This window comes from Phoxinus phoxinus, assembly GCF_949152265.1.
Source record: "Phoxinus phoxinus genome assembly, chromosome: 8".
Classification (NCBI taxonomy): Eukaryota; Metazoa; Chordata; class Actinopteri; order Cypriniformes; family Leuciscidae; genus Phoxinus; species Phoxinus phoxinus.
Window position 1 is genome coordinate 37,171,776 of NC_136883.1, and position 27,157 is coordinate 37,198,932.

A 27,157-nucleotide genomic window follows, 5' to 3' on the forward strand; every position below is an offset into this window, starting at 1 on the left:
GCCATACATGCTAAAGCATGGGAAATGATCCTGGGCGTGTCAGAATGGGTGCTGAACATTATAAAGCGAGGCTATTTGCTGCAGTCCGCTCGCAGACCCCCGCGCTTTCGCGCCATGGTCGAAACAACAGTGAAAGACGAAGTAGCGCATCTACTTTGCGCCGAGATAGTGAAACTGCTGAAAAAAGGGGAAATAGAAACCGTCCCGCTGGCACAGAGCGAGTCGGGCTTCTACAGCCGCTACTTCCTAGTACCCAAGAATGATGGCGTTCTCAGACCCATCCTAGATCTCAGGCATTTGAACAAAGCTCTTATGAAGCGATCGTTCAGAATGCTCACGACCAGACAAATCCTCACGCAAATTCGCTCGAGGGACTGGTTTGTTTCAGTGGATCTGAAGGATACATATTTTCAGATACAAATAGCGCCCCGTCACAGGCTTTTCTTGAGATTCGCCTTCGAGGGTCAGGCTTATCAGTACACCGTCCTGCCGTTCGGCCTGTCTTTAGCACGTCGTACATTTACGAAGTGCATGGACGCGGCGCTCGCTCCCCTGAGACAACAGGGCATGCGAGTACTGAACTATTTGGACAACTGGCTAATTCTAGCGCAGTCAGAGGCGGAACTGATGACACACAAGGCTTTACTACTCAACCATCTAGATGGCCTGAGTCTCATAGTCAATTGGACCAAGAGTTCGCTGTCTCCCAGCCAGAAAATCTCCTTTCTGGGAACAGATTTGGACTCTGTGTCTATGACAGCGCGGCTTTTGTCACAGCGCGCTCTGTGAATACACCGCCTGGCGGCGTCACTCGATGTTGGCAATGTCACTCCTCTCAGAATTTCTCAGAGGATGTTAGGCCTCATGGCCTCAGCAGTGCTTCGGCTGGGCTTGCTTCACATGCGCCCATTTCAGCAATGACTGAAGACGCGTGTCCCGCATCGGGCATGGACCTCCGGTCATGCACGTCTCAAGGTGACCCAGAACTGTGTTACAGCTCTGGAGCCTTGGAAGGCGACCGACTGGTATCAGTCAGGCGTCGATCTGGGAGCAGCCTTGAAGCTGAAAGTAGTCTTGACAGATGCCTCGAACTCGGGTTGGGGTGCTCTCTACGAGGGCAGGCCGACTTTTGGCCTGTGGTCAGGCCAAGAGAAGTGCTTACACAAAAATTGTCTGGAGATGAAAGCGGTCGAGAATGCTTTAGGGCATTTTCTCCCCTTTTTCAAGGGCTACCATGTCTTAGTCCGCACGGACAACATGTCGGTGGTGTCCTACATAAACCGCCAGGGCGGTCTCAGATCACGGAACCTCCACGCAGTGGCAGAACGCCTCGGCGCATGTGCCAGGCCGTCTGAACGTGGGTCCAGACATACTGTTCAGGGACAATGTTCCCCCAGGGGAATGGTCCAGTCACCCTCAGGCAGTCCAGTCGCTGTGGGACAACTTTGGCAAAATGGAAGTCGACCTCTTCACTTCACAAGACAACACTCATTGCCCAATATTCTTTACAAAAGACAGGGATGGCCCACGTTTTGCCCAGCCGCCCTCTCTAAGCATTTCCCCCAATTATGTTATTACCACAGGTAATCAAACGAATCAGAGAGAACAAATGCTCTGTGCTCCTCATAGCACCGCTTTGGAGGAACCAAGTTTGGTTCCCGGAGCTGATGCAGCTAGTGAGCATGGCTCCCTGGCCGATTCCAGTGAGGAAGGATCTCCTCTCTCAAGCCAAAGGCGTGACTTGGCATCCACGCCCCGAGCTTTGGGCCCTGCACGTATGGGCTATCAACGGATACCCATTGACCTCACCTCCCAGTAGGAGTGTTAAACAAAATTATGCAGGCTAGAGCGCCCTCTACTAGACGGCTCTATGCTTCCAAGTGGTCAGTGTTCTCCGGCTGGTGTTCAGCTCGAAACTTGGATCCACAATACTGTGGGGTGACGGAGGTTCTTTCCTTCCTACAAGAGCTTTTGGATGAGGGCAGGTCCCCCTCCACGCTCAAAGTGTACGTATCGGCCATAGCTGCGTTTACAAAACCAATGCATGGCCAGTCACTGAGTAGGAACAACCTTATCGTCCGCTTCCTTAATGTTCAGGTAGAGATGATGTGAACATGTGAAATTATTATTTTCTGTGAGATGAATCTTTAAAATAATAGTAACATTAACAGATATAACAATGATCTACTTTCTGTGAGTCTGTGTTGTGTCAGCACTTTGAGGAAAGCAAGTTAAATTTGGTACAGTACAAAATACTGTTAATTTGCAACCTACACAATAACCATCATGATGACCCTCAGACAGGGCCACTTGACCACCCAGCTGGTGCAGGTGTAGATGCAATCACCATACAATATTACACTTAATAAAAGCACATTGAAACTGCAGATAGGTCTCAAACTTTTTATTGGTTTTGTGGGATGGGGGGGAGAAAGAGAGCAAGATAAAGTTGCATTAATAAATATTCATGCTAAAGTGTGACTTGGTTAAATAAGTTCACATACTGAGATCAGTTTAATCCAGCTGTTTGATTTTATTGTTATTTTTTAAACGTGAGCCTCCTCACCTCACAGTCCGGCTCCTTTAGTGTGCAGTCTAGCTCTATAGGCTCCTTTAGTGTGCAGTCTAGCTCTATAGGCTCCTTTAGTGTGCAGTCTAGCTCTATAGGCTTCTTTAGTGTGCAGTCTAGCTCTATAGGCTTCTTTAGTGTGCAGTCTAGCTCTATAGGCTTCTTTAGTGTGCAGTCTAGCTCCATAGGCTCCTTAAGTGTGCAGTCTAGCTCTATAGGCTTCTTTAGTGTGCAGTCTAGCTCTATAGGCTTCTTTAGTGTGCAGTCTAGCTCCATAGGCTCCTTAAGTGTGCAGTCTAGCTCTATAGGCTTCTTTAGTGTGCAGTCTAGCTCTATAGGCTTCTTTAGTGTGCAGTCTAGCTCTATAGGCTCCTTAAGTGTGCAGTCTAGCTCCATAGGCTCCTTTAGTGTGCAGTCTAGCTCTATAGGCTTCTTTAGTGTGCAGTCTAGCTCTATAGGCTTCTTTAGTGTGCAGTCTGGCTCTATAGGCTTCTTTAGTGTGCAGTCTAGCTCTATAGGCTCTTTTAGTGTGCAGTCTAGCTCTATAGGCTCCTTTAGTGTGCAGTCTAGCTCCATAGGCTCCTTTAGTGTGCAGTCTAGCTCCATAGGCTCCTTTAGTGTGCAGTCTCTATAGGCTCCTTTAGTGTGCAGTCTCTATAGGCTCATTTAGTGTGCAGTCTAGCTCTATAGGCTCCTTTAGTGTGCAGTCTAGCTCTATAGGCTCCTTTAGTGTGCAGTCTCTATAGGCTCATTTAGTGTGCAGTCTAGCTCTATAGGCTCCTTTAGTGTGCAGTCTAGCTCTATAGGCTCCTTTAGTGTGCAGTCTAGCTCCATAGGCTCCTTTAGTGTGCAGTCTAGCTCTATAGGCTTCTTTAGTGTGCAGTCTAGCTCTATAGGCTCATTTAGTGTGCAGTCTAGCTCTATAGGCTTCTTTAGTGTGCAGTCTAGCTCTATAGGCTCATTTAGTGTGCAGTCTCTATAGGCTTCTTTAGTGTGCAGTCTAGCTCTATAGGCTCCTTTAGTGTGCAGTCTAGCTCCATAGGCTCCTTTAGTGTGCAGTCTCTAAAAGCTAATTTAGTGTGCAGTCTAGCTCTATAGGCTCCTTTAGTGTGCAGTCTAGCTCTATAGGCTCCTTTAGTGTGCAGTCTTGTCTATATGCTCCTTTAGTGTGCAGTCTAGCTCCATAGGCTCCTTTAGTGTGCAGTCTAGCTCTATAGGCTTCTTTAGTGTGCAGTCTCTATAGGCTCATTTAGTGAGCAGTCTAGCTCTATAGGCTCCTTTAGTGTGCAGTCTAGCTCTATAGGCTCCTTTAGTGTGCAGTCTAGCTCTATAGGCTCCTTTAGTGTGCAGTCTAGCTCTATAGGCTCCTTTAGTGTGCAGTCTTGTCTATATGCTCCTTTAGTGTGCAGTCTAGCTCCATAGGCTCCTTTAGTGTGCAGTCTCTATAGGCTCATTTAGTGTGCAGTCTAGCTCTATAGGCTCATTTAGTGTGCAGTCTAGCTCTATAGGCTCCTTTAGTGTGCAGTCTAGCTCTATAGGCTCCTTTAGTGTGCAGTCTAGCTCCATAGGCTCTTTTAGTGTGCAGTCTCTATAGGCTCATTTAGTGTGCAGTCTAGCTCTATAGGCTCATTTAGTGTGCAGTCTAGTTCTATAGGCTCCTTTAGTGTGCAGTCTAGCTCTATAGGTTCCTTTAGTGTGCAGTCTAGCTCTATAGGCTCCTTTAGTGTGCAGTCTAGCTCCATAGGCTCCTTTAGTGTGCAGTCTCTATAGGCTCATTTAGTGTGCAGTCTAGCTCTATAGGCTCCTTTAGTGTGCAGTCTAGCTCTATAGGCTCCTTTAGTGTGCAGTCTAGCTCTATAGGCTCCTTTAGTGTGCAGTCTAGCTCTATAGGCTCCTTTAGTGTGCAGTCTAGCTCCATAGGCTCCTTTAGTGTGCAGTCTAGCTCTATAGGCTTCTTTAGTGCGCAGTCTCTATAGGCTCATTTAGTGTGCAGTCTAGCTCTATAGGCTCCTTTAGTGTGCAGTCTAGCTCTATAGGCTTCTTTAGTGTGCAGTCTAGCTCTATAGGCTCCTTTAGTGTGCAGTCTAGCTCCATAGGCTCTTTTAGTGTGCAGTCTCTATAGGCTCATTTAGTGTGCAGTCTAGCTCTATAGGCTCATTTAGTGTGCAGTCTAGCTCTATAGGCTCCTTTAGTGTGCAGTCTAGCTCTATAGGCTCCTTTAGTGTGCAGTCTAGCTCCATAGGCTCTTTTAGTGTGCAGTCTCTATAGGCTCATTTAGTGTGCAGTCTAGCTCTATAGGCTCCTTTAGTGTGCAGTCTAGCTCTATAGGCTCCTTTAGTGTGCAGTCTAGCTCCATAGGCTCCTTTAGTGTGCAGTCTAGCTCTATAGGCTCCTTTAGTGTGCAGTCTAGCTCCATAGGCTCCTTTAGTGTGCAGTCTAACTCTATAGGCTTCTTTAGTGCGCAGTCTCTATAGGCTCATTTAGTGCGCAGTCTTTATAGGCTCATTTAGTGCGCAGTCTCTATAGGCTTCTTTAGTGCGCAGTCTCTATAGGCTCATTTAGTGCGCAGTCTAGCTCTATAGGCTTCTTTAGTGCGCAGTCTCTATAGGCTCATTTAGTGCGCAGTCTCTATAGGCTCATTTAGTGTGCAGTCTAGCTCTATAGGCTTCTTTAGTGCGCAGTCTCTATAGGCTCATTTAGTGTGCAGTCTAGCTCTATAGGCTTCTTTAGTGTGCAGTCTAGCTCTATAGGCTCATTTAGTGTGCAGTCTAGCTCTATAGGCTCCTTTAGTGTGCAGTCTAGCTCTATAGGCTTCTTTAGTGCGCAGTCTCTATAGGCTCATTTAGTGTGCAGTCTAGCTCTATAGGCTTCTTTAGTGCGCAGTCTCTATGCTCATTTAGTGCGCAGTCTCTATAGGCTCATTTAGTGCGCAGTCTAGCTCTATAGGCTTCTTTAGTGTGCAGTCTCTATAGGCTCATTTAGTGCGCAGTCTGTATAGGCTCATTTAGTGCGCAGTCTAGCTCTATAGGCTTCTTTGGTGCGCAGTCTCTATAGGCTCATTTAGTGCGCAGTCTCTATAGGCTCATTTAGTGTGCAGTCTAGCTCTATAGGCTTCTTTAGTGCGCAGTCTCTATAGGCTCATTTAGTGTGCAGTCTCTATAGGCTCATTTAGTGTGCAGTCTAGCTCTATAGGCTCCTTTTGTAAAGGGCCCTGACTGAGTCTGTTTCCGCCTGAAACATAATTCCACCACAAACAAGTTTACACCACGATCTATACAAGTTGTCTGGAGGCTAATCAACTCACAAAAAGTTCCTTGACAAACACCTGGAATTTATGTCAGTGGTTTTAAATCCTTACCTTGCTCACATTTCTTCTGAAGCCTGTTGAGGTAGAGGCTTCAGTTTCTGGGATTGTAAAAAATCCTACAATAAAAGAGATGTGTAAGGGCCAGTCCCTGTTTTATGCCACATTCAAATGTTTGCCTTAATAAAAAGCCCAGTGCATTCACCTCAGCAACTGTCTCAGAACACAGACAGAGTGTCTTCTTCATTTCCTCCACCCAAATAAATAAAAGTAGGCCAATATAAAGCATAACTGTTATAAAGCAGATGATGTTTCTGGTGTTCTGTCTGCTGCATACTGACCTCTGTGTCTGTGTGTCTGTGTGTCTGTGTGTCTGTGTGTCTGTGTGTCTGTGTGTGTGTGTGTGTGTGTGTGTGTGTGTGTGTGTGTGTGTGTGTGTGTGTGTGTGTGTGTGTGTGTGTGTGTGTGTGTGTGTGTGTGCTGGCTTCAACAGGGACAATGCATTTCCCTCGACTGCAAAACATACGGTCAGCCATATCTAAAACTTAAAATAGTAATGTATCGCACACGTATCCAGTGTTACTTGCTTAGAGGAGCCAGCACAGGGTCAGATTGTACAGCACCTGTAATCCCATCCACAATCGGCCGTCCCTTATTCCTATCAGAGCCAACTCAGTGTATTCTGGAGGAGTGGCCCTCCACTGGATTTCTGAATTTCACTCTTTTTTCTAGAACTAGAAGTGTTTGTGATCAAATGTTTACAAAAATAATAAAAGGTTATGTGTAACTTACTACTTTGAATTATATTTTTGTGATCAAATGTTTACAAAAATAATAAAAGATAATGTGTAACTTACTACTTTGAATTATATTTTTACATTTTGTCTTTATCTGCTGCCATGAACGTTTGGAGTTGCATCTAAAAATCAATGAATATTAATCTTTATTAGTAGCTACATGCACATTTTTATATATTATAAAAATATAGGCTATATTTCACACACACATACATTCATAGCCTACATATATACATCATTTTACATTAATATAGAACGTATTTGTTTAGCTTATACATTAACGCAAACAGCAATCTTTCTTCAACAGTCTTCTCTTGCTTTGGCAGCAGAGACCGTACTGTTTCGAGCTTGTAATACATATTTAAATTCATCGTAATTCTGAATGATTATCTCTTGATCCTCCGCGGAAAAAATCTATCGTTCTCGCTCTATCCATATCGAACGCGATTGGTTGTTCGGTGCCAACGTCACTTTGGTATGTGCACGCGCTCGTGGATTAATCATAACTTAAGATCAAAGCCTGAGTTGACAGAGAAAGTTGATGAGCTGCGTCATGGTACCAATAAAGCCTGATTGCATCGGTTTGGTTTTGTCAACTCAAAACTAATCCTGTAACCCCGAGTTTGTTCAGCTACCTTCATGGTACAGGCCCCAGGTGTGCCGGTGCTGATAAGGGTAGTAATCAGTTGATCAGTCCAGGTGATGACAATCAGCACAAAAACACACACACGAACGGACCACGGTTGGCCAACCGTGACACAATTGTGTATCGTTTCGTATACACGAGTTTATAATATTTTTATTAATTTGCACATTTTGTGCTTTCAGCAATGACTGAATGATTGCAGGTGTTCATCACTAATGCTCAGTCATCACTTAATTGATCACTTAATTTATCACATAATTAATCACTTAACTTCTTGACTGCAATGTATATCTAAAATTAAACAAATTTAAAGGTAATCAGTGTCCTCAAATGAAATGAGTTAGCTTAACTTTTGGGGGTTTGGGTTTTTTTTAGTGTGAGGAAAAATGCATTGTCGATGAGCGCCACCTGGCGTGAATTAGCCGAAGGAGATCTATTTTTTCGCGTAGGTGTGACAGCTCAGCCTCCATTCATCAGCGATTCGCCGCTCAAGTTTAGTGTGAAAGGGCTTTTAAGGGGATAGGTCACCCAAAAATTTAAATTAGCCTATATATGATTTACTCACCCTCAAGCCATCCTAGGTGTATATGGCATTCTTTTTTTCAGACGAATACAATCAGAGTTATATAAAAAAATGTCCTGGCTCTTCCAAGTTTTGTAATGGCAGTGAATGGTTTCTGTTTTGAAAGTCCATAAAAGTGCATCTATCCATCATAAAAGTACTCCACATGTCTCCAGGTGGTTAATAAAGACGCCGTAAAGCGAAGCAATGCGCTTGTGTAAGAAAAATATCCATATTTAAAACTTTATCGACTAAAATCACTAGCTTCCGACAGACAGCCGTGCGCCTCGATTTACGGCGAAAGACTAACCCTTGAACTTGACGCACAACATAATGACGAACACGAAAGCGGATCTATCTACAGAGGATAGAGCAAAACAAAACATCAATCACGAATTAGAAGTATAAATCTAGAACTTTTTGAGAGAAATGTCGGAGGAACTTGAGTTTGTTGCCCAGCCCTGTTTGTTTGAACCGGGAGAGGCGTCACAGCTTACGCTACTCCCACGACATACATCGCCAAGTGTTACGCTTTTGGCGTTAGTCAACTTGCGTATTTTTCTTACATAAATGTATCGCTTCACTTCAAGAGTTCTTTATTAACCCCCCAGAGCCGTGTGGAGCACTTTTGGCATGGATGGATGCACTTTTAAAGACTTAAAAACAAAAAAAACTGCTAAAAATACAAAAGATATAAAAAGAGTTAGGAGCCCAACTAATGTAAACAATAATCAGTTATGGTGACTTCAAATGAAATAGAGTTAAACCTCTCTTAGTTCGCAATAACAACTTTTGTAGACTACTAACCAAAATAAAGTCTGTCTGGTTAGTAATAAGTAAAGCTGGTAATGCTGTTTGTGCAGTTAACCCTCCTCTGCTGAGATCTTCAGAGATCTTGTTTCATATGGGCACATAACCACTCTGTGGGAGGCAGAATAGTTGCTGGTTGGTAGGGGATCAAATACTCAATCAAATGCTAATAATTTTTATAACCATATAATGTGTTTTTCTCTGTATTTTCTTGTTGATATTTTGTCTCTATCAGTTAAAATAAACCTACCTTAAAAACTATAGACCCTTCCTTTCTTTGTAAGTGGGCAAACTTACAAAATCATCAGGGGATCCAATCATTATTTTCTCCACTGTATATTTTTTCTGTATAAAAGTTATTTCTCTAAATAAAATAAATATTTGCTTAATCAACAGGGGAAACAAGGACTGTGGACAATCAGGAGTCAGTCCTGATCAACACCATCAATACAACAGGAAAATACTGAAAAAGACTACTGAAAAAATGAATAATCTGTTTCACAAACTTCATCTTGAAGACAGGCATCTCAATAACCTGAGACCTGCAGATGTTCTTCAGATAACTGCACATTCTTTACAGTCCAATGAGTCGTGTGCTGAGGAAGAGCTGGTTCAGACTTTCCTTCAAAAACTATTGATGATGAACTACAGAGCAAGAGACATCAAAATTAAAGAGACCAATAAACAGGATCAAACAAAACAGGGAGACTTGTTTAAAACCAGGAGTGAAAATGTTCATGATGTTTTTGAAATAATGTCTGAGTCAAACAAAGGAACAAATCGGTCTGATCAAATTCACCCGATGGATGTTCAGATGGCTGTGTTTCATTGTGCTGATGATTTCCTGAAGCAGCTGATGGTCACTAAACTGTCTCAGTGTCAGTATGCTCTGCCTCTGCTCGTTCCTAATCCATTCACACAACAGATTGAGTTTCCTCTCTGGACATTCAGACAAATCAACAAGAGCTGGAAGATGAGAAACTCCAACAATGAAACCACCAGTCAAACCCAGCCGATCTGCAAGACACAAACTCCAATGGTGTCTTTCTTCAGGTTTGACTCTGTGTCTTTATCCAAGTCTGAACAGATGAACAGTCTGATCAATGACAAACACAACACGTTCTTCCACAGGAACTGCCCAGGCAGCAGCAAAGCCAGAGTCCTGATGGATGGATTGGTGGAGATCGCCTGGTTCTGCCCCTCTGGGAAAAACACAGATAAATTCAATGACTGTGTTGCGTTCTGTAATCTACACGGTGATGCAGGAGACCAAGAGAAACAGCGACTGATCCTCACTGAAATGTCCTCAGTCAATGTTGTCCTTCTAACACAACTTGACAGGAATTCCAGAAGTGCAGAAATAATCCAAGACCTGTACACAAACAAGAAACCACTCATATTTCTTTTCATTGAGGATGAATCTGCTATGATTGAGATAGGCAAAGGAAAATACAAGATTGGGATGAAAGACAGAAATCAATCAGAAGTATCTGAAGATCTCAGAAGAGCTATAAATGATTGTCTCTCAGAATCATCTTCCACTTTCAGACTTGAAGATTTGTCCAAACAGTCAGACATCAGAGTAGATGAGAAAGATAATGAAGACTGCAGGAGAGGAAGAGAAGCAGCACAGTCAATGATTAGTTTGCTGGTGAAGAAAAATCTGATAGGAATAAAAGAATCAATTCTGCCTCATCAGGGAAAACTCTGGCATCAGTGGTGTGAGAAGAACAAAGAACTACACCGACCTCGAGGAGATGAAATAGAAAAGGAAATCAGTGGAAAACAAACAGACCTGAAGGAAATCCGTAAACAGCAGCATGAATCTAACATCAGTGAGTTTATGAAGCTTTTCATTAGACAAATTAACTCCCATGAGAAGATGTTTTTCATTAAGTGGCTCGGAAACCTCCTGGATGAATATACTTCAGCTGATCTTTCTGTTGTACATCACAAATATGATGAAAAGTGGTCAACAGTCTTAAAACTAAAAGAGAAACATGATCAATCTGAAGAACTCAGATATGAACAAACTGAACTTGAGAGAATATCTGAGGAACTTCAAGCTGCAAGCTTTGGTTTGGAGCACATCATGAGGGAGATCGGTCAGATCTATGAATCATGTTCATCTGTGAAGGAGAACAAGAAAGGCCTGCAGGTTGACTTCTCTTCTCTCCCGAGTCTTGCAGCAGAGATGATGATCTCTGGATTTCCACTGGAGCTGATGGATGGAGATGCTGCTCATGTTCCTGTGATCTGGATCTCTGCTGTTCTAGATGAACTCGTACAGAAACTGGGAGACAAGAGAGTCTTTGTGCTGTCAATTTTAGGGATTCAGAGCTCTGGGAAATCCACCATGCTGAACGCCATGTTTGGACTCCAGTTTGCCGTCAGTGCTGGCAGGTGCACCAGAGGAGCTTTCATGCAGCTGGTCAAAGTCTCAGACGAGATGAAAACACAAATGAAGTCTGACTATATTCTGGTTGTTGATACTGAGGGTCTTCGTGCTCTAGAACTGGCTGGAAAATCAACAACACATCATGACAATGAATTGGCCACATTTGTTGTAGGTCTTGGACATCTGACCTTGATCAACATCTTCGGAGAAAACCCATCTGAGATGCAGGACATTCTTCAGATTGTCGTTCAGGCCATCATGAGGATGAAGAAGGTCAGACTGAATCCCAGATGTGTGTTTGTGCATCAGAACGTCTCAGACGTCACAGCTGGAGAGAAAAACATGGAGGGAAGAAGACGACTGCAGGAGAAACTGGATGACATGACAAAACTCGCTGCTAAAGATGAAGTCTATGATGCTAATCGTTTCAGTGATATTATTAGCTTTGATGTCCAGAAAGATGTGAAGTATTTTGCTCAGCTCTGGGAGGGAAGCCCACCCATGGCACCACCAAACCCGAACTACTGTGAGAATATTCAAGACCTCAAAGAGACTATTATATCTCATGCCTCACAATCAGATGGAATGATGCCGATAGACTTAAAATATCGTATTAAAGATCTCTGGGAGGCTTTATTGAATGAACGATTCGTCTTCAGCTTCAGAAATTCTCAGGAGATTTCAGCCTACAGGAAACTGGAGACTGAATACAGCAAGTGGTCCTGGAGTCTTCGCAGCGCCATGATGGACACTGAGAATAAACTGCACAACCAAATAGAAAATAAAGCAGTTGATAAGGTTGAGGAAACTGATCTTCAAAGAGAACTGAAGAAGACAAGTGACGAAGTGAAAAAATCAATGGCAGAATTCTTTGAGAAAGACAGAGATAAAGAAATGCTGATTCAGTGGAAAACATCATTTGAGCTCAAAATCAACGATGTTCAGGTAAACATTGTGAGAGAAACAAAGAGGAAATTAAATGAGGTTCTTCAGCAGCGAGACCTGAAGAAAAAGTTTGATGATCAGAGGAAAAAGCATGAAGACACTCTCTATAAAAAGAGTGAAGAACTTGCCTTAAAATTCAAAGACAAAGGTAACGATGAAGAAACACTGAAGAACGAGTTTGATTTGTTTTGGAAAAAGGGGATGGAGATGATCATCAGAGACAATCCAGCAATCAAAGACATTGATATAATGAGAGATGTGAGAGAGTTCCTCAGTAACGTGTATGAAAGTGCTGCTGTAGACCACCGGAGCAAGAGCAGTGGGTACAACAACATTTTCACTCTGCCAAGTTATTCAGATTATGTCATTTTCAAAACATCCGCAAAAGGAACGTCTGTAATGGATGTTTGCAAAACAGTAGGAAAGAAATTCAAAGAAACACTGGGATTTACTCAAACTCTTTCTCCAGAAGATGAAGCCCAAATAAGATCATTAGTTGCAGATGTTGCTCAGGAGACAAACAAAATGATTAGGTCATTTAACATTTCCAAGATCGGCTACAACAACAGCTGCATTCAACAACTTACAGACTACATCAAGGACAGAATAGTAGCACATGCGAAAGGAGTAAAATATGTGATCAAGAATGAATTCTTTGTGGATTTGTCTTATTCAATTATTCAGAAAGAAAAAGAGATGATCACTGAACAAGAGAAACTGTTCAGGAAAGCCAATGATCCTGTTCGCTATTTGGAGAATAAGAGAGAAGAGTACTATAGTATTTTCCAGAAATACTGCAATGGAGCTACTTCAGCTGCAATTTTTGGTGAGATCATCTGTCAGAAACTTAAAGAGCCCATTAAGCAGAGCGTCTACAAGAAGACTGCCAAAGATCTGACAGATGAAATTAAATCAAACTCTGCAGCACTGAATGGAAACAGATCGAGTCTGGAGAAACATATCCTGAAGATACTGGCAGAAGAGGAGGATTTTGGCAAATACACTAACTACATTAATTATCCCAGAGATCACTTCAAGAGCTTCATCAGAAATGAAGTCAGTCAGTACATCAATGATAAGTTCAGTGTCAGTGTTTTACCCAAGATGAAGGAGAGCATTGAACTCCTGCAGGAGAAAATCATAAAAGCAGCACGTGAATCTACTGAATGTGTTCAAACGAACAGAGATGTTGGTTTGTGGCTAAAGAATTTCGCACAGAAGCTCTCAGGAGAGCTGATCTTCTCTGAACAAGACCTCAGTGGAGTGACACAGCATGATGTTAAGGATTTCAACATCCTAAAAGATGTGATAACACAAGAACTTCCTGCTATAATGTCTGACATCAGAAGCAGATTCAACACAAATACATTTCCTGTAAATCTGGACCAAAATTTCAGACCAGATGAGATTCTGATTGATCACTTCTGTAAGTGCTGTTGGGTTCAGTGTCCGTTCTGTAAAGCCATCTGCACCAACACCGTAGAAAACCATGATGGAGATCACAGTGTTCCTTTCCACAGAGTGGATGGAATATCAGGGTGGTCATTCAAGAATACAACTTACTTGTCTGCTGGGATCTGCACATCACGTGTAGCAAGCAACGATCGATCATTTTTCCCTAAATATGACTCAGATAGCTCAGTCCCATTTAGACAATACAGAACAGCAGGAGGAGAATATGCAAAGTGGAGCATCACCCCTGATCTCTCTGAGCTGCCCTACTGGAAGTGGTTTGTGTGCAGATTCCAGAAAGATCTGGAAAAACACTACAAGAAAACATTTGAGGGGTATGGTAAGATACCAGATGGATGGAGAACATGCACAAAAGAGGAGGCTATTGCGAGTTTGGATAAATACTTCTAAATGTATATATGAAAGAAGATTAAAGGTCTTTGCTTTGCAGTTTGAAAAAAAAATAGTTTATGTTCATCACTACAGTGAATATGTTATCAATTCATTATACTTTACAGTAGTTTAAATAGTTTATTTACAACAAAAGTGATGGTTAATATGTGGTACATTTGTTATTTGCAAACTAGTCTTCACTAGTAGTGGCAAACCTGTAACAAACCTTTGATAACTGACTGTTTGAAATACACTTCTGTGGCAAACCAAGTGGCATCATTGAAGACTTTCAGATGCAAAGATAATTTACATGTAAAAAAAAAAAAAAAAATTGCTGCATGTTTTTCTGAATTGTGATGAAGAAGTTGTGAAGTCGGACACTTTCTACTTTCTGTAGAGTCACCTGATCTATGTTGTGTTCTGTGATTTATGTTCATGGACTGCAATACTGAACCAGTCCGCTAGGGGCTGATAGACAGAATTGTATGTGTGGGAGAAAAGGAAGGAGAAGAAGAGTGAAGTAAAGAGAAAGAAGTTGAAACCAACTATTCCTCTCGTCTGATTTATTTCTTTTCATTACGGGTCTCAACATTACAAATTTTGGCGACGAGGATGTCTGCATCCGTACCTATGCCTGCATGTTTTCTTCCGACGGTAGGAGAGCCTGCAATACCGTTTTCTACATGGAAGAAAATTTTCCAAAACTACTTACTTGTCATCGGAGCGCGAGGTGACGCATGGCCTGATGCTAGACTTCGTGCAGTTCTTTTACATTGTCTCGGTACGGAAGGCCAGAGACTTTTCTACACGCTGCCAAACGGTGGTACAACTTATGATGAGGCCATGGCGGCACTTGATGCTCATTTCACGCCAAGAGTGAATGTTGTCGCTGCACGGCATAAATTCAGACAACGCGCGCAGCGCAATGATGAAACAGTAAGTCAGTTTATAGCGGAGTTACGTCATCTGGCGGTGGATTGTCAGTTCGGAGGAATGGAGGACGAAATGTTAAGGGACCAACTGATCGAACGGGTTTTTCTGGCCGCGGTGAGAGACAGATTGTTACTTGAGCCCGAACTTACATTGGAACGCGCTTCCGTGTTAGCGTTGCAAGTCGAATCGGCAGTACAAAATGCTACACTTCTTTCAACTACTGGTTCATCTCCTGCCCAGGTGCAAGCCATCTCGAAGACAAAGGGCAGTTTCAAAAGAGGTAAACAAAAGTATGAAAAAAGGCCAGAACAAACTGGGAAGCCACAGACTTCAAATAAAAGACGCTGTTTTCGCTGTGGATCAAATACTCACTTGGCCAACGCACACACTTGTCCAGCTGCGTCTGCCACATGTCATCAGTGTGGAAAGAAAGGACATTTTGCAAAGGTATGTAAATCTGCTGCTGTCAGAGAAGTGGGGGTGCCTGAACTGACTGTACTGTGTGTAAATCAGTCTCATGACAAAATTCGTTGCCAAGTACAGTTGGAAGCACCGCAAGGAAATAAAATACCACTTGAATTGATTGTTGATACAGGATCAAGTGTGTCCATCCTACCAGAGACCCTGTTCATGAAATACTTTGCAAATTGTGAACTGAAGGAACCTCAAGTGAGGTTAGTCACATACTCACGTGAACACTTACCAACCTTAGGCTGTTTTACTGTTTCTGTGTCACATGACGGTGTTGCAACCAAAGCAAATTTCTATGTGGTCAAAACGGGTTCACCACTTTTGGGCATGGATTTAATTAAAGCCTTAAAATGTCACATTGTGGGGGATAGGATGGTTACATTATCGAGCCCCGCTGCTTCACCAGTGCTAGAAATAGGTAATACAGCAGCCAGCTCACCAGGATGTGTCAAAGGATTTGTGCACAAAGTACAGATTGATGAGTCTGTAAAACCAGTGCAGCACAAACTACGCAGATTACCACTGAGTGTACGGGAGGAGGTTTCCAAGGAAATTAATCGGTTACTGGGTGATGGAGTAATTGAAAAAATTGATGCTTCGCCATGGGTGTCACCGATTGTCGTAACCAGAAAAAAGTCGGGAGAAATTCGGGTGTGTGTGGATTTGAGAGAGCCTAATCGAGCGGTAATTACTGACTGCTACCCACTGCCTCATATGGAGGATCTTTTCACAGAGCTCAGAGGCGCTACGGTGTTCTCCCAAATTGATTTGCAAAGCGCATACCATCAACTTCCTCTTCATGAAGAGAGTCAAAACTTGACTGCATTCATCACACATGATGGGTTATTCAAATTCACAAAGGTTCCTTTCGGGTTGGCTTCGGCGCCCTCCGCCTTTCAGAAAATGATGAAAACTGTACTTGAGGGTTTACAAGGAGTACAGAACTACTTAGATGATCTCATTGTGTATGGTCAAAACAAAGCCACCCACGACGCCAATCTACAGGCAGTGATGACTCGACTCACAGACATTGGTCTAAAACTTAATATGAAGAAAAGCAAATTCGGCCAGAGCAGAATTCGGTATCTAGGCCATGACATCTCAAAAGAGGGGCTACATCCTAACCCTGACTCAGTTGAAGCCATTGCAAATGCACCTGCACCAACCGACCTACCTTCATTACGGTCCTTCTTAGGTCTTACATCTTGGTTTAGCAAGTTCATCCCGAACTATGCAATGGTAGTAGACCCTCTGCGTGAGATACTCAGATCATCTCAGAATGGATTTACATGGACGGAAGCAGCTGAGGCGAGTTTTCGAGGGCTAAAGCAGCTGTTAGTCCACAGCCCAGCCTTAGCTTTATTCGACCCTTTCTTACCAACATTTGTGTCCACTGATGCTTCCGATTACGGCATTGGAGGTGTTATCTCTCAACGGCACCCAGATCAGACGGAGCGTCCAATAGCATTCGCTTCTCGTACATTGACTCCAGCCGAAAGAAAATACAGTACAGTTGAAAAGGAAGCATTAGCGTGTGTCTGGGCAGTAGAACGTTGGAGGACTTACCTTTGGGGTAGGAAGTTTACACTGAAGACAGACCACCAAGCACTGACCACATTGCTGGCCACCAGAGGAATGAACAGAGCTGGAATGAGGATAGCGCGCTGGTCAGCCAGACTTCTGTGTTTCAACTACAATCTGGAATACAGACCAGGTAAAACAAATTGTGTTGCTGATTGTTTGTCACGTTTACCGTTACCTGATTCAGATGCTGGCCAGGAAGAGGAATTAGGCCTTGTAGCAGAGATTTCAAAGGACCTTTCAAAGGCCATTCCTATGAAGGATCTCCTGGAAGCATGTAAATCTTGTCCAGAGTTGTCCAAGCTGCATGCCCAGATCACACAAGGCTGGCCTAAATCACAGAAACAAATGGATCCAACGATCATGGCGTACTTTCAGATCAGGCATGAGTTAGCTGTGGATGATGAGTATATCTTGAGAGGGCAGAGACTAGTTGTGCCAGTTGCACTGCGCTCTAAATTAATTCACTTAGCACACGAGGGGCACCAGGGAGTGGTACGAACTAAGCAACGGCTAAGAGACTTGTACTGGTGGCCTCGTATGGACTATGAAGTGCATTCGTCCATTGCTTCATGTTCCGCCTGTCAGTCCTGTGACAAAACCGCCCGGACGTGTCCAGCTCCATTGCAGCCAGTGGACCTGCCAGATGGTCCATTTCAGAAAGTCGCAATAGATATTGTAGGACCTTTTGAGAGAGCCACACAGGACTGTCGTTTTGCTATTACGATGGTGGATTATTATAGTAAGTGGCCGGAGGTTGCATTTACCTCAAATGTTACAACCAACACTGTTACAAAGTTTCTAGCATCGGTGTTTGCGAGAGAAGGTAACCCACTGACCTTAGTCAGTGATAATGGCCCTCAATTTATTTCTTCGGCATTCGCTGATTTCTTGACTGAAAGAGGAATAAAACACATTCGTTGCAGTGTTTACTGGCCCCAAGCGAATGGTGCTGTGGAGAGATGGAACCGTGTTTTAAAGAACTGCATCCAAGTAGCTGAAATGCAACAACTTCCATGGAAGCAAGCAGTCACAGATTTCCTCCTGAACTACAGAGCTACACCGCACGCAACCACAGGAGTATCACCTTTTGAACTGTTAAGAGGGAGGAAGATGCGTACAAAGCTAAACACTCTACCAACCACAGCAGCTCAGGGTGAGAAAGGAACAATGGGCATACGTGACCGTGTACAGCGGGTTCAGCAAAAGATGAAACTGTACACCGATAAGAAACGTGGGGCAAAACCACCCCCCTTCAAGTGTGGAGATCGGGTACGTGTAAGAAAACCTATGCATGTACCGAAGGCTGGAAGGAAATTCACTGTTCCAATGTTAGTGAATAAGAAATTGGGACCGAGCACTTATGTTTTGAGTGATGGGAAGAAATGGAATGCGGCTCACTTGTCTCTGGTTCCAGAAACCACTCAAATGACATTAGAGAATACTCAGGTTAATCCCGGAACAGAGAATGTGGTGTATGAGCCAGTTAAGAGCACACGGGCTAGACAGCCTCCAGTATGGTTAAAGGACTATGCTACAGAGTAAAGGGAAACTGAAAGTAAAAGTAAATGAAAGAACACTAGAGTTGTAGTAGGGAAGTAACAAGAAATATATGGTGAATGTGTTGATGTGTTTATTCATATGTTTGTTAACTGATAGTTTAAGATACAGAAGTAAATTTATAGTTATCAGTTCATAAGTGGATAGAAACTGGGTTGAATAATTCCACTTGTTAAGTGTCTTTCCTAAAAGAAAGAGGGGAATGTTGTGTTCTGTGATTTATGTTCATGGACTGCAATACTGAACCAGTCCGCTAGGGGCTGATAGACAGAATTGTATGTGTGGGAGAAAAGGAAGGAGAAGAAGAGTGAAGTAAAGAGAAAGAAGTTGAAACCAACTATTCCTCTCGTCTGATTTATTTCTTTTCATTACGGGTCTCAACATTACAATCTACATCTAAAGTCACACAGTTTGTGTTCATAGCGAAACCAAAAGCTTTTGCTTAACTTTTAAATTGCCGCTACATTTTCTTGCCAATACACAACTGAGCAGAATGTTGTTTCTAAGCAGAATGTGTGCATGTGTGTAAAAATGTGAGCAGTCATGTAATCTACAGAATATTTCTTAAAATATATGAGGATGTACATGTAAATGATACCACTTTAGATCTTATATAAATCTTATATATTTGATTCTATATGTAGTAAAATGGTGTAGTCAGCAGAACTGACTGAAAGGTGAAATGTGTTAGATTAGGAATTATATGTTTAATGGTTGTTGTTAGAGCATTCAAAAACTAAATGTTATCATGTATTCTACACTGTTAACCCTTGGGAGTAAAAAAAGGCCAAATAAAACAGAAATATACCTTAAAAAGCAATGTATTCTGGGTTTTATTTGTCATTCTTGAGAAAATAGCCTACAGGAATATACTGTGAACTAGATTAAAAAGTTTGTAGACAAACTTTACGTTAGCATGAATGTTTTCAGTTTGAAATAGTTTTAGCTTCAGTTTAGTAGTTTTAAAAGTTTGAATGTTTTCATAGATAGATAGATAGATAGATAGATAGATAGATAGATAGATAGGTAGATAGGTAGATAGATAGATAGATGATAGATATAGATATATAGAATTGAAGCTTAAATTAGTCTCAATGGATTAGAAATAGTACATAGAACGGCAGCTAATGGAGTCTAATGAGCCTCTCCAACTGTCACAATTTAAATTGATACAGTTGAAGTTTGAATAGTCTTGGCTCAATCTGAACATTCTGCAATGAAAGTTTATGGGATGTTTTCAAGTTTTTATCAGCAATTCGCCTTTGGCTAAGCCCTCCCCTTAGTTACTGTTGCTACCTCCGACAACTTCACCTGGGCTCTGGTTTGGTATCAACATGGCTTATGCTGTGACGGCTCTTCCTGCTGAAATTTTATCAAACTTTTTTAAAGCAGCAAATAAAGTGTCCGATAGAAGTAGGCAGAATGGGCTGCAGTATGCGTTTGAAGGCTATATTCAAGACAAAACGTTACCGGTGAAACGCAAGCAACAAGGCATCCAAATAGAGGCAAAAGCATAACGGTCACAGTCAAAAAATGACCCACAGCATATCCTAATGGAGACGGAGGCTGGGACTAACAATATCAGGAGCAACACTGTTCATGCAAAGCTGGGTAGGTCTCTATACACTTATATAATCCTTATTACAAAGCAAACGGACTACGCGAGTATAAAGTTGTATTTATTAGCGTGTGCTAGCGTATCAACAATTAGAGTACAGAACCGAAATCATGACCTAAACCAGCATAAAACTGTGTAACTAGTGTAACTTCACAGTAAGGTTAAAAGCTAAATTTATCTTAAACACACAAAAGTGTGTTGTTGATCTTGAGGGGTTTCGCTGACTGAGGACGTCCACACAGTTTAATCCAAAAACGACACTTGTCAGGATTTGACTTCGGTTTTGGTAAGGGAAAAAACCGGACACCTCCCTCCAACCTCTCTGGGAAACGCGTATCTGTGTTACAAATGCCCCAGGCACAACGCTTAACCATATTTCTGATAAAACTACGACGGTAATAGCCTGCAGAGACCAAAAATATGAGCCGCCGGTGTTAAAGTCAATGGAGCGCTGTGAAGAAGTGTCGGACCGCTGTGGGAGCTCGTTCTTGGCTGCGCTGTGATTGGTCAATCTACATTCTAGGGTGTGACTTAGCCAAAGGCGAATTATCATCGCAAACATCTAGATATTAGAAAAAAACTATTTTTATCTTGACAGTTAACACATCAAACAACACTCGAACAATAAATTAATTAAATTACTTACTCGTTTTTCAGAATGATGTCTGCTCTGCAGGATCTTCCTCAGGATTTAAATTAACCGCCAAAACCTTTTTTCAGGCGGCTGAGTTCCTTAATTCTAGTGTCCCACTTGTGACAAAACAAACTCGGGCCCATTATCTGTTTACCGGTGCCGACAGTGAGCCAACAGTGACACATTTCAGCCAGAATCGGCCCAACTGTGCTTGCTTTCTGGGAGGCTACAGCTACTAGCTAACTTTACCTTGGCACACAGACAATCAACACTGCTCAAATTTCAGAGTAAGGACTTCCAGATTTCATTATTCGGTTACAGTAGGCTATCACCAACAGAATCCTGAGCAAATGCAAATATGTGTAATTAAGCATAAAATTACTTACCATTCACCACATTACGCTTCAACGAGTTTCATCTGTGGCCCCACTTGTCTGGCCTTGAACATGCACACAGAAACTGTGGGCAGTTTACACGTCATCAAATTGTATTTTACATTAACAGAACTTAATTTAATTATTTTTTGATTAACTGAAAATGTTAAACTCTGATAGTCATGATAGTATATTTAATCAATAGGCATAATTTGATGAATAGGCATATTCATCCAAGCTCAATAAAATAACAATTACAAGTAAAAAGTCTAACAGTATCTCAGAACTCAGAATTTTTTATTTCACAACAATATATATATTTAAGTAATGACTAAAGGTCCTCTAAATTAGGGCAATCTCTAACTCCATCAAACAAAAAAATAAACTTTACCAAATATATCTTAAAAAAACAAATATAGAGAATAAAACTAAATACAATGTTTATAAGAATAAATTGGTATGTATAATCAGGAAATGTAAATATAGTCACTATTCTGAACTTATAAAGACCTCGCAGGGAGACTCCAAGAAATCATGGAAAGTACTGAATAATGTTTTAAATAGGGGACATAAAGACACCGTGCTCCCAGATACAATAAGTAATACTGATCTTGCAAATTAATTTAATAACTACTTTGTATCAAAAGGTGCAAATCTCTCAAAAAACATCACTCAACCACACAGTGTCTCTTACAAACAATATATGTCAGGCAACTATCCAAACTCCTTCTTCCTAAAGCCTACAGACGCCACTGAACTGCATAATATCATAATGGCTTTGAAGAGCTCAAATTCTGCTGGAGAAGTTGAAATTAGCAGTAAAATATTAAAAAGTATTGCAAAAGAAATAATTGAATAACTTACACACTGTATTAATCTCTCACTGCTCACAGGAACTGTTCCCAAAATGACAAAAATTGCAAAAATAATTCCGATTTTCAAAGCTGGTGATAAAAATGACACAACAAATGATCGTCCCATATCCATCTTACCAACTCTTTCCAAAATATTGGAAAGAGTGGTTTATAATAGACTTATTAATTATCTTAATACACTGAACATACTCAACCCATCCCAGTATGGCTTCAGGAAAAAACTGAAAAGATCAATGATGCAATTGAAAAGGGGGAATATGGTATCGGTGTATTCTTAGACCTTTCAAAGGCCTTTGATACCATCGACTTCATATTATTGTACAAATTGCACTATTATGGAAATAGAGGTCAACCACTGAATTGGTTCAAGAGTTACTTACACCAGAGGCAACAATATGTAACTATTCACGAACAGACATCAGAAAACAAACACATTAAATACGGTGTTCCACAAGGATCCATATTAGGTCCTCTCCTCTTTATTATTTACATTAATGACCTGGAAAATTCCTCAAAGACCCTCCATAAAGTAATCTTTGCAGATGACACTAACTTGTTCCTATCACACAAAAATTAATTTGAAAAACAAAAACTATCTATAAACACCAGTAAAACCAACTACATAATATTCTGTCCAAATAAAAAACAACCTAATTTTGAGGATCCAAATTTCAAGATTAAAATAAAGGGAGAGGAACTAAAGAGAGTGAAGATGACTAAATTTTTGGGTGTCTTTATAGATGATCACCTAAACTTTAAACACCATAATGAATACCTTGTCAAAAAGCTATCAAAATATGTTGATCTGTTCTTTAAGCTTAGACATTTGCTTCCTCACGCAATATTACTTACTCTTTACAAAACCCTCTTTGAACCCCATTTAAATTACTGCAATATTATATGGTGCAATACTTATCCTACTCACTTAAAAAAATTGAAATTCTACAAAAAAATACATAATTTGCGCCATATCATGGTCCGATTTCAATGCTCCAACTCGTACTATTTTCTCTAGGTACGGTCTTTTAAGACTTACTGAATATAATATATTTCACAATGCATGTACTATGTATCAGGTCTTTGGCTTGATTAACAGTTTATGTGAGCTTGTTCCCATCCGCTATCCCCGACACACTTACCTCACTAGAAACATGCACATCATTACTGGTAAAAAACGGAGATTAAAAAGCACTAGTATGAGTGTAGTGTGCCGGGGGCCGCGGATCTGGAACGAGCTGGATGAAATTTTTAAAAACTCAAGCTCTATTTTTTCTTTTAAACAAAATCTCAAGAAACAATTACTAAGCTTGTATACATCTTCCTGATGTACGTACTACTTCTTACTCTGCATGTGTCAGTATTAATCTTTCAACCTCAAGGTAAACTGTTAAACACAATTGTATCTGTTTAATGGGATCTCCTACTATTTGTTGTATGTATGAATGAGATGTATGAAATGTATTATATGTTGGCCACACATCTTTCATTCTTCTTTCATCCTTGTTTGTCATGGCCCCCCAGTATAAGCTTTAGATAGCTTCTTTGGGGACCAGTTCACATGCATGATCATTCTGTGTTCTTTGTGTTTTATATGAATGTGTATGTGAATAAAAATATGTATTCTCAAAAAAAAAAAAAAAAAAAAAAACCTCCCCATATTTGGTAATAAACTATTCTTCCGTATCTAGATTACAAAAGGTACAAAATGTGGCTGCAAGACTTTTAACCGGTCATTTGCATTAAGGCAAGTACTGAAGTGATATTTGCTGTTGGTTCATCCTTGAATGTGTGTGGTACGTCATACATGTAACAGAAGTCCACATTGGTCATAATATGGTCATCACATTCAACATCAGAAACATAATCAGACAAATATGGAGCTCTTCTAGTTCTCATGGGTAATGTGTACTGTGATCAACTCCCTCTTTCTTACCCTTTTAGTCTCATTTTCAGGTTTATGAGTCTTTTCTGGGGTCTGATCAGTCACATTTTCTTTTGACTGTGCGGATACATATCTTTCCCCATGGAAATCACCATCTGACACTGAAATGTCAGTCTGTGTCTGGTGTTCAGTAACACACTTTGTTACAAATCTCACAAGCCTGTGCTTGAGAACTTTTCCTGTGTCTGGATAATAGACCGGGTATGCAGGGCTGTTTTTGTCATTCGTGCATCTCATTTATTTTTGTCCTGCTTGTATGCGTAACATACAGAACCAAAAACAGAACCAACACATTCTGTGCCGCTGTCTGATCTACAGTAACACACTTTATGTCAGCGAGGAACTTTTCAGAAGCTTTCACAGTGTCACTTTTAGCTTTTAGAAAATACACAAACACTGCACCTGAGTAGTCATCAGTAAACCGCCTTTAGCTACCGGGTCAATAGCACCAGCTAGATCTGTGTGCACTAGTTCAAGTGCAGCCTTAGCTCGTTTATCAGGTTTCCTGTTTCTACTCTGAACAAATTTACTTTGTGTGCAAACCTCACAGTTTAGATTAGATTTATCAATCTTTCCCTTGATTTTCATTCCGTCAATTACATCCTGGAATTTGTAAACATCCTCATAAATGCAGTGGCGAGGATCTCATGCCAGGTTTGGATGTCGTCCGTTACAGCTAACGTTGTCCTCGTTGACAGTGTTCAGATAGTACAGTCTGTTGTATTCTTGAATGTGAAATTTAGTACCGCTCTTGTGAATGAGTTCATCACGTCCTTGTTGGAAGTTGATCGAAGATCCATTCTGTAAGCCCGACTACATCGGCCCAATGGAGGCATCCGATCAGCGGGTGAAGGTCAAATTAAATGCAATACATGTTTTGTATTGCATTTACAAAGAGAACACTCTTTATTCAAATGTTAATTTCCAGAAAGGTCCTTTGTCCTCAACTGGACTGCCCGGCATTGTCTAATTTCTCTTACAATTCTTTGTTGAAGCTTTAACAGAGAAGATGTCCTGCGGGTGTGATTCGCTCGAGGGACTGGTTTATTTCAGTGGATCTGAAAGATGCATTTTTTCAGATACAAATAGCGCCCCGTCACAGGCTTTTCTTGAGATTCGCCTTCGAGGGTCAGGCTTATCAGTACACCGTCCTGCCGTTCGGCCTGTCTTTAGCACGTTGTACATTTACGAAGTGCATGGACGTGGCGCTCGCTCCCCTGAGACAACAGGGCATGCGAGTACTGAACTATTTGGACAACTGGCTAATTCTAGCGCAGTCAGAGGCGGAACTGATGACACACAAGGCTTTACTACTCAACCATCTAGAAGGCTTGGGTCTCAAAGTCAATTGGACCAAGAGTTCGCTATCTCCCAGACAAACATCTCTTTTCTGGGAACAGATCTGGACTTGGTGTCAATGACAGAGCGGCTTACGTCACAGCGCGCGCTGCATGTACAGCGCCTGGTGGCGTCATTCAAAGCGGGCAGTGTCACTCCTCTCAAAAGTTTTCAGAGCAGAGCAGTATTTCCCAGCATGCTTTGCTGATGGCACTCGAAAGGGAGAGCAAATGCTCAAATTAAGTGTAATATAGTATTTTTTTTGTGCCAGATTAATGTTAAGTGGGAGATTTAGTCGTGATTAATGTTTTGTTATGGTAATTTAGAAGAATTTCTGTTAATGTTGGTTTTAGGATAGTTACCATCATAGTGACGAGTGGAGCATGATCTTGATTTGAGAGCAAATAAAACTTTTATATTGTTGCACTCATACAGCAAATGCTTCTGTATAACATACTATTGCTAATATATTAGCAAATTAGTATGTCAGCGGATTAGCTCGTTAAAGATAACTAAGTTTATACTAATAAAAGTGTTCACATTGAGATTACATGGAAGTTTTAAGTTAATTGTATGAATTAGTGTACTCGAACATTTCAAGTTAAGAACAATTAAAATGTATAAGTACAAAATAAAAAACTTTGTGGTTATTAGTCTATTTCTGTGTAAACAAATACTTTATTAAAGTCTCGACAAAACAAAAAAACTGTTACAACACTGTTAACACACACATTAACACACATTAACCTCTTGTGGCAGCAAGGGCACAGATTTGGTTTGAAAATATTGGGGGGGGGGGGGGGTTGTAATGCATAGATTTAAATATGGGGGGGGGGTATCCCCCCCAACCCCCCAACCCCCCCACAAATACCAGACACCAACAATGACAGGACATGATGTCTCTCTGTATGGGATAACTTGTCACAATGGAACCTGCCAGTAAACTATTACAATGTATTTCAGTCTATGTAATGTATCACACACACACACACACACACACACCTGTGAAACTCTCCACAAAGACCCGTCATTAAAACCATTAGACAGCGCCCTCTTCTGGATTGAGTTTGTCCAATACTTTTCCAAACTACAGTGTTGATGTCCTACTGTATCTTCTACACTGTAAAAAATCGAAGTTATAAATAAATAAATAAATTGAAGTGAGTTTTACAAGAGAGAATTATTTCAGACTTACTTCATGTTATGTAATTACTTCAAAATGTAATAATTTGTGAAATGTACAATCAATTTCTGAGTGAAATTTTTTTTAAAGTAAATCCAACACCATTTTTCAGTGTTGGAATTGACCTGTGTTTCTTTAGAAAACTGATCCAAATAGTTAGTAGTTCCTTTAGAAGGATGTAGTAACACTTGATTCATTACTAGTGTGTTACCGTTATAAATTATGCATTATTCATGTTAATTAGTTCTCTGGGAGGTATGGAAAATAACTTCCACATTAAACTGAGAGCTATTACTTACTAATTCGTTAATTAGAGTTTCTTGTTAGTTAATAGTAGTTACTAGAATGTTAAAGGGGTCATGAACTGGCTTTTTAAAAATTTGTATATTGTTGTCTGAGGTCAACTTATGATGTTCGCTTGGTTTTTACATTCAAAAACATCAAAATGAAAAAGTAATAGGCTATTCTCTAGATTTACACTGTGCACAATGATGTTCCTCCCACGTCTCCTGACTTACAGAGGTTTAAAACCGACTTAATGAATGAAATAATGAAATGGTTATGTGCCCCCCCCCCCCCCCCCCATTACTCTCTAAGAAAAAAGCAATTAATAAAGCAAATTATGCTGCCTGGATTTCACACAGTCTGATCGCATTGTTTTCCACGACTATTATCTACAATGGCAGACTCCTGTTCAACACCGAAGATCTTTCCTCTGCCACCAGCAAAACTAACTTTATCTGGACAATAACTTTATTCTAGAGCTGCTGTA

General features: G+C 41.1%; 1 protein-coding gene across 1 annotated transcript; it reads left to right on the forward strand.

Moving 5' to 3' along the window:
- The first annotated feature begins 9,089 nt into the window (after positions 1–9,089).
- Positions 9,090–14,190, forward strand: LOC307002489 (interferon-induced very large GTPase 1-like). The gene has a single exon (XM_079620146.1). It carries the CDS (start codon positions 9,173–9,175, stop codon positions 13,892–13,894), a length of 4,722 nt encoding a protein of 1,573 aa, XP_079476272.1. The 5' UTR covers positions 9,090–9,172; the 3' UTR covers positions 13,895–14,190.
- Positions 14,191–27,157: the final 12,967 nt, after the last annotated feature.

Excerpts from the sequence above, each read along its gene's own strand:
- LOC307002489 (XM_079620146.1), top strand. The coding sequence starts at position 9,173 with ATGAATAATCTGTTTCACAAACTTCATCTTGAAGACAGGCATCTCAAT.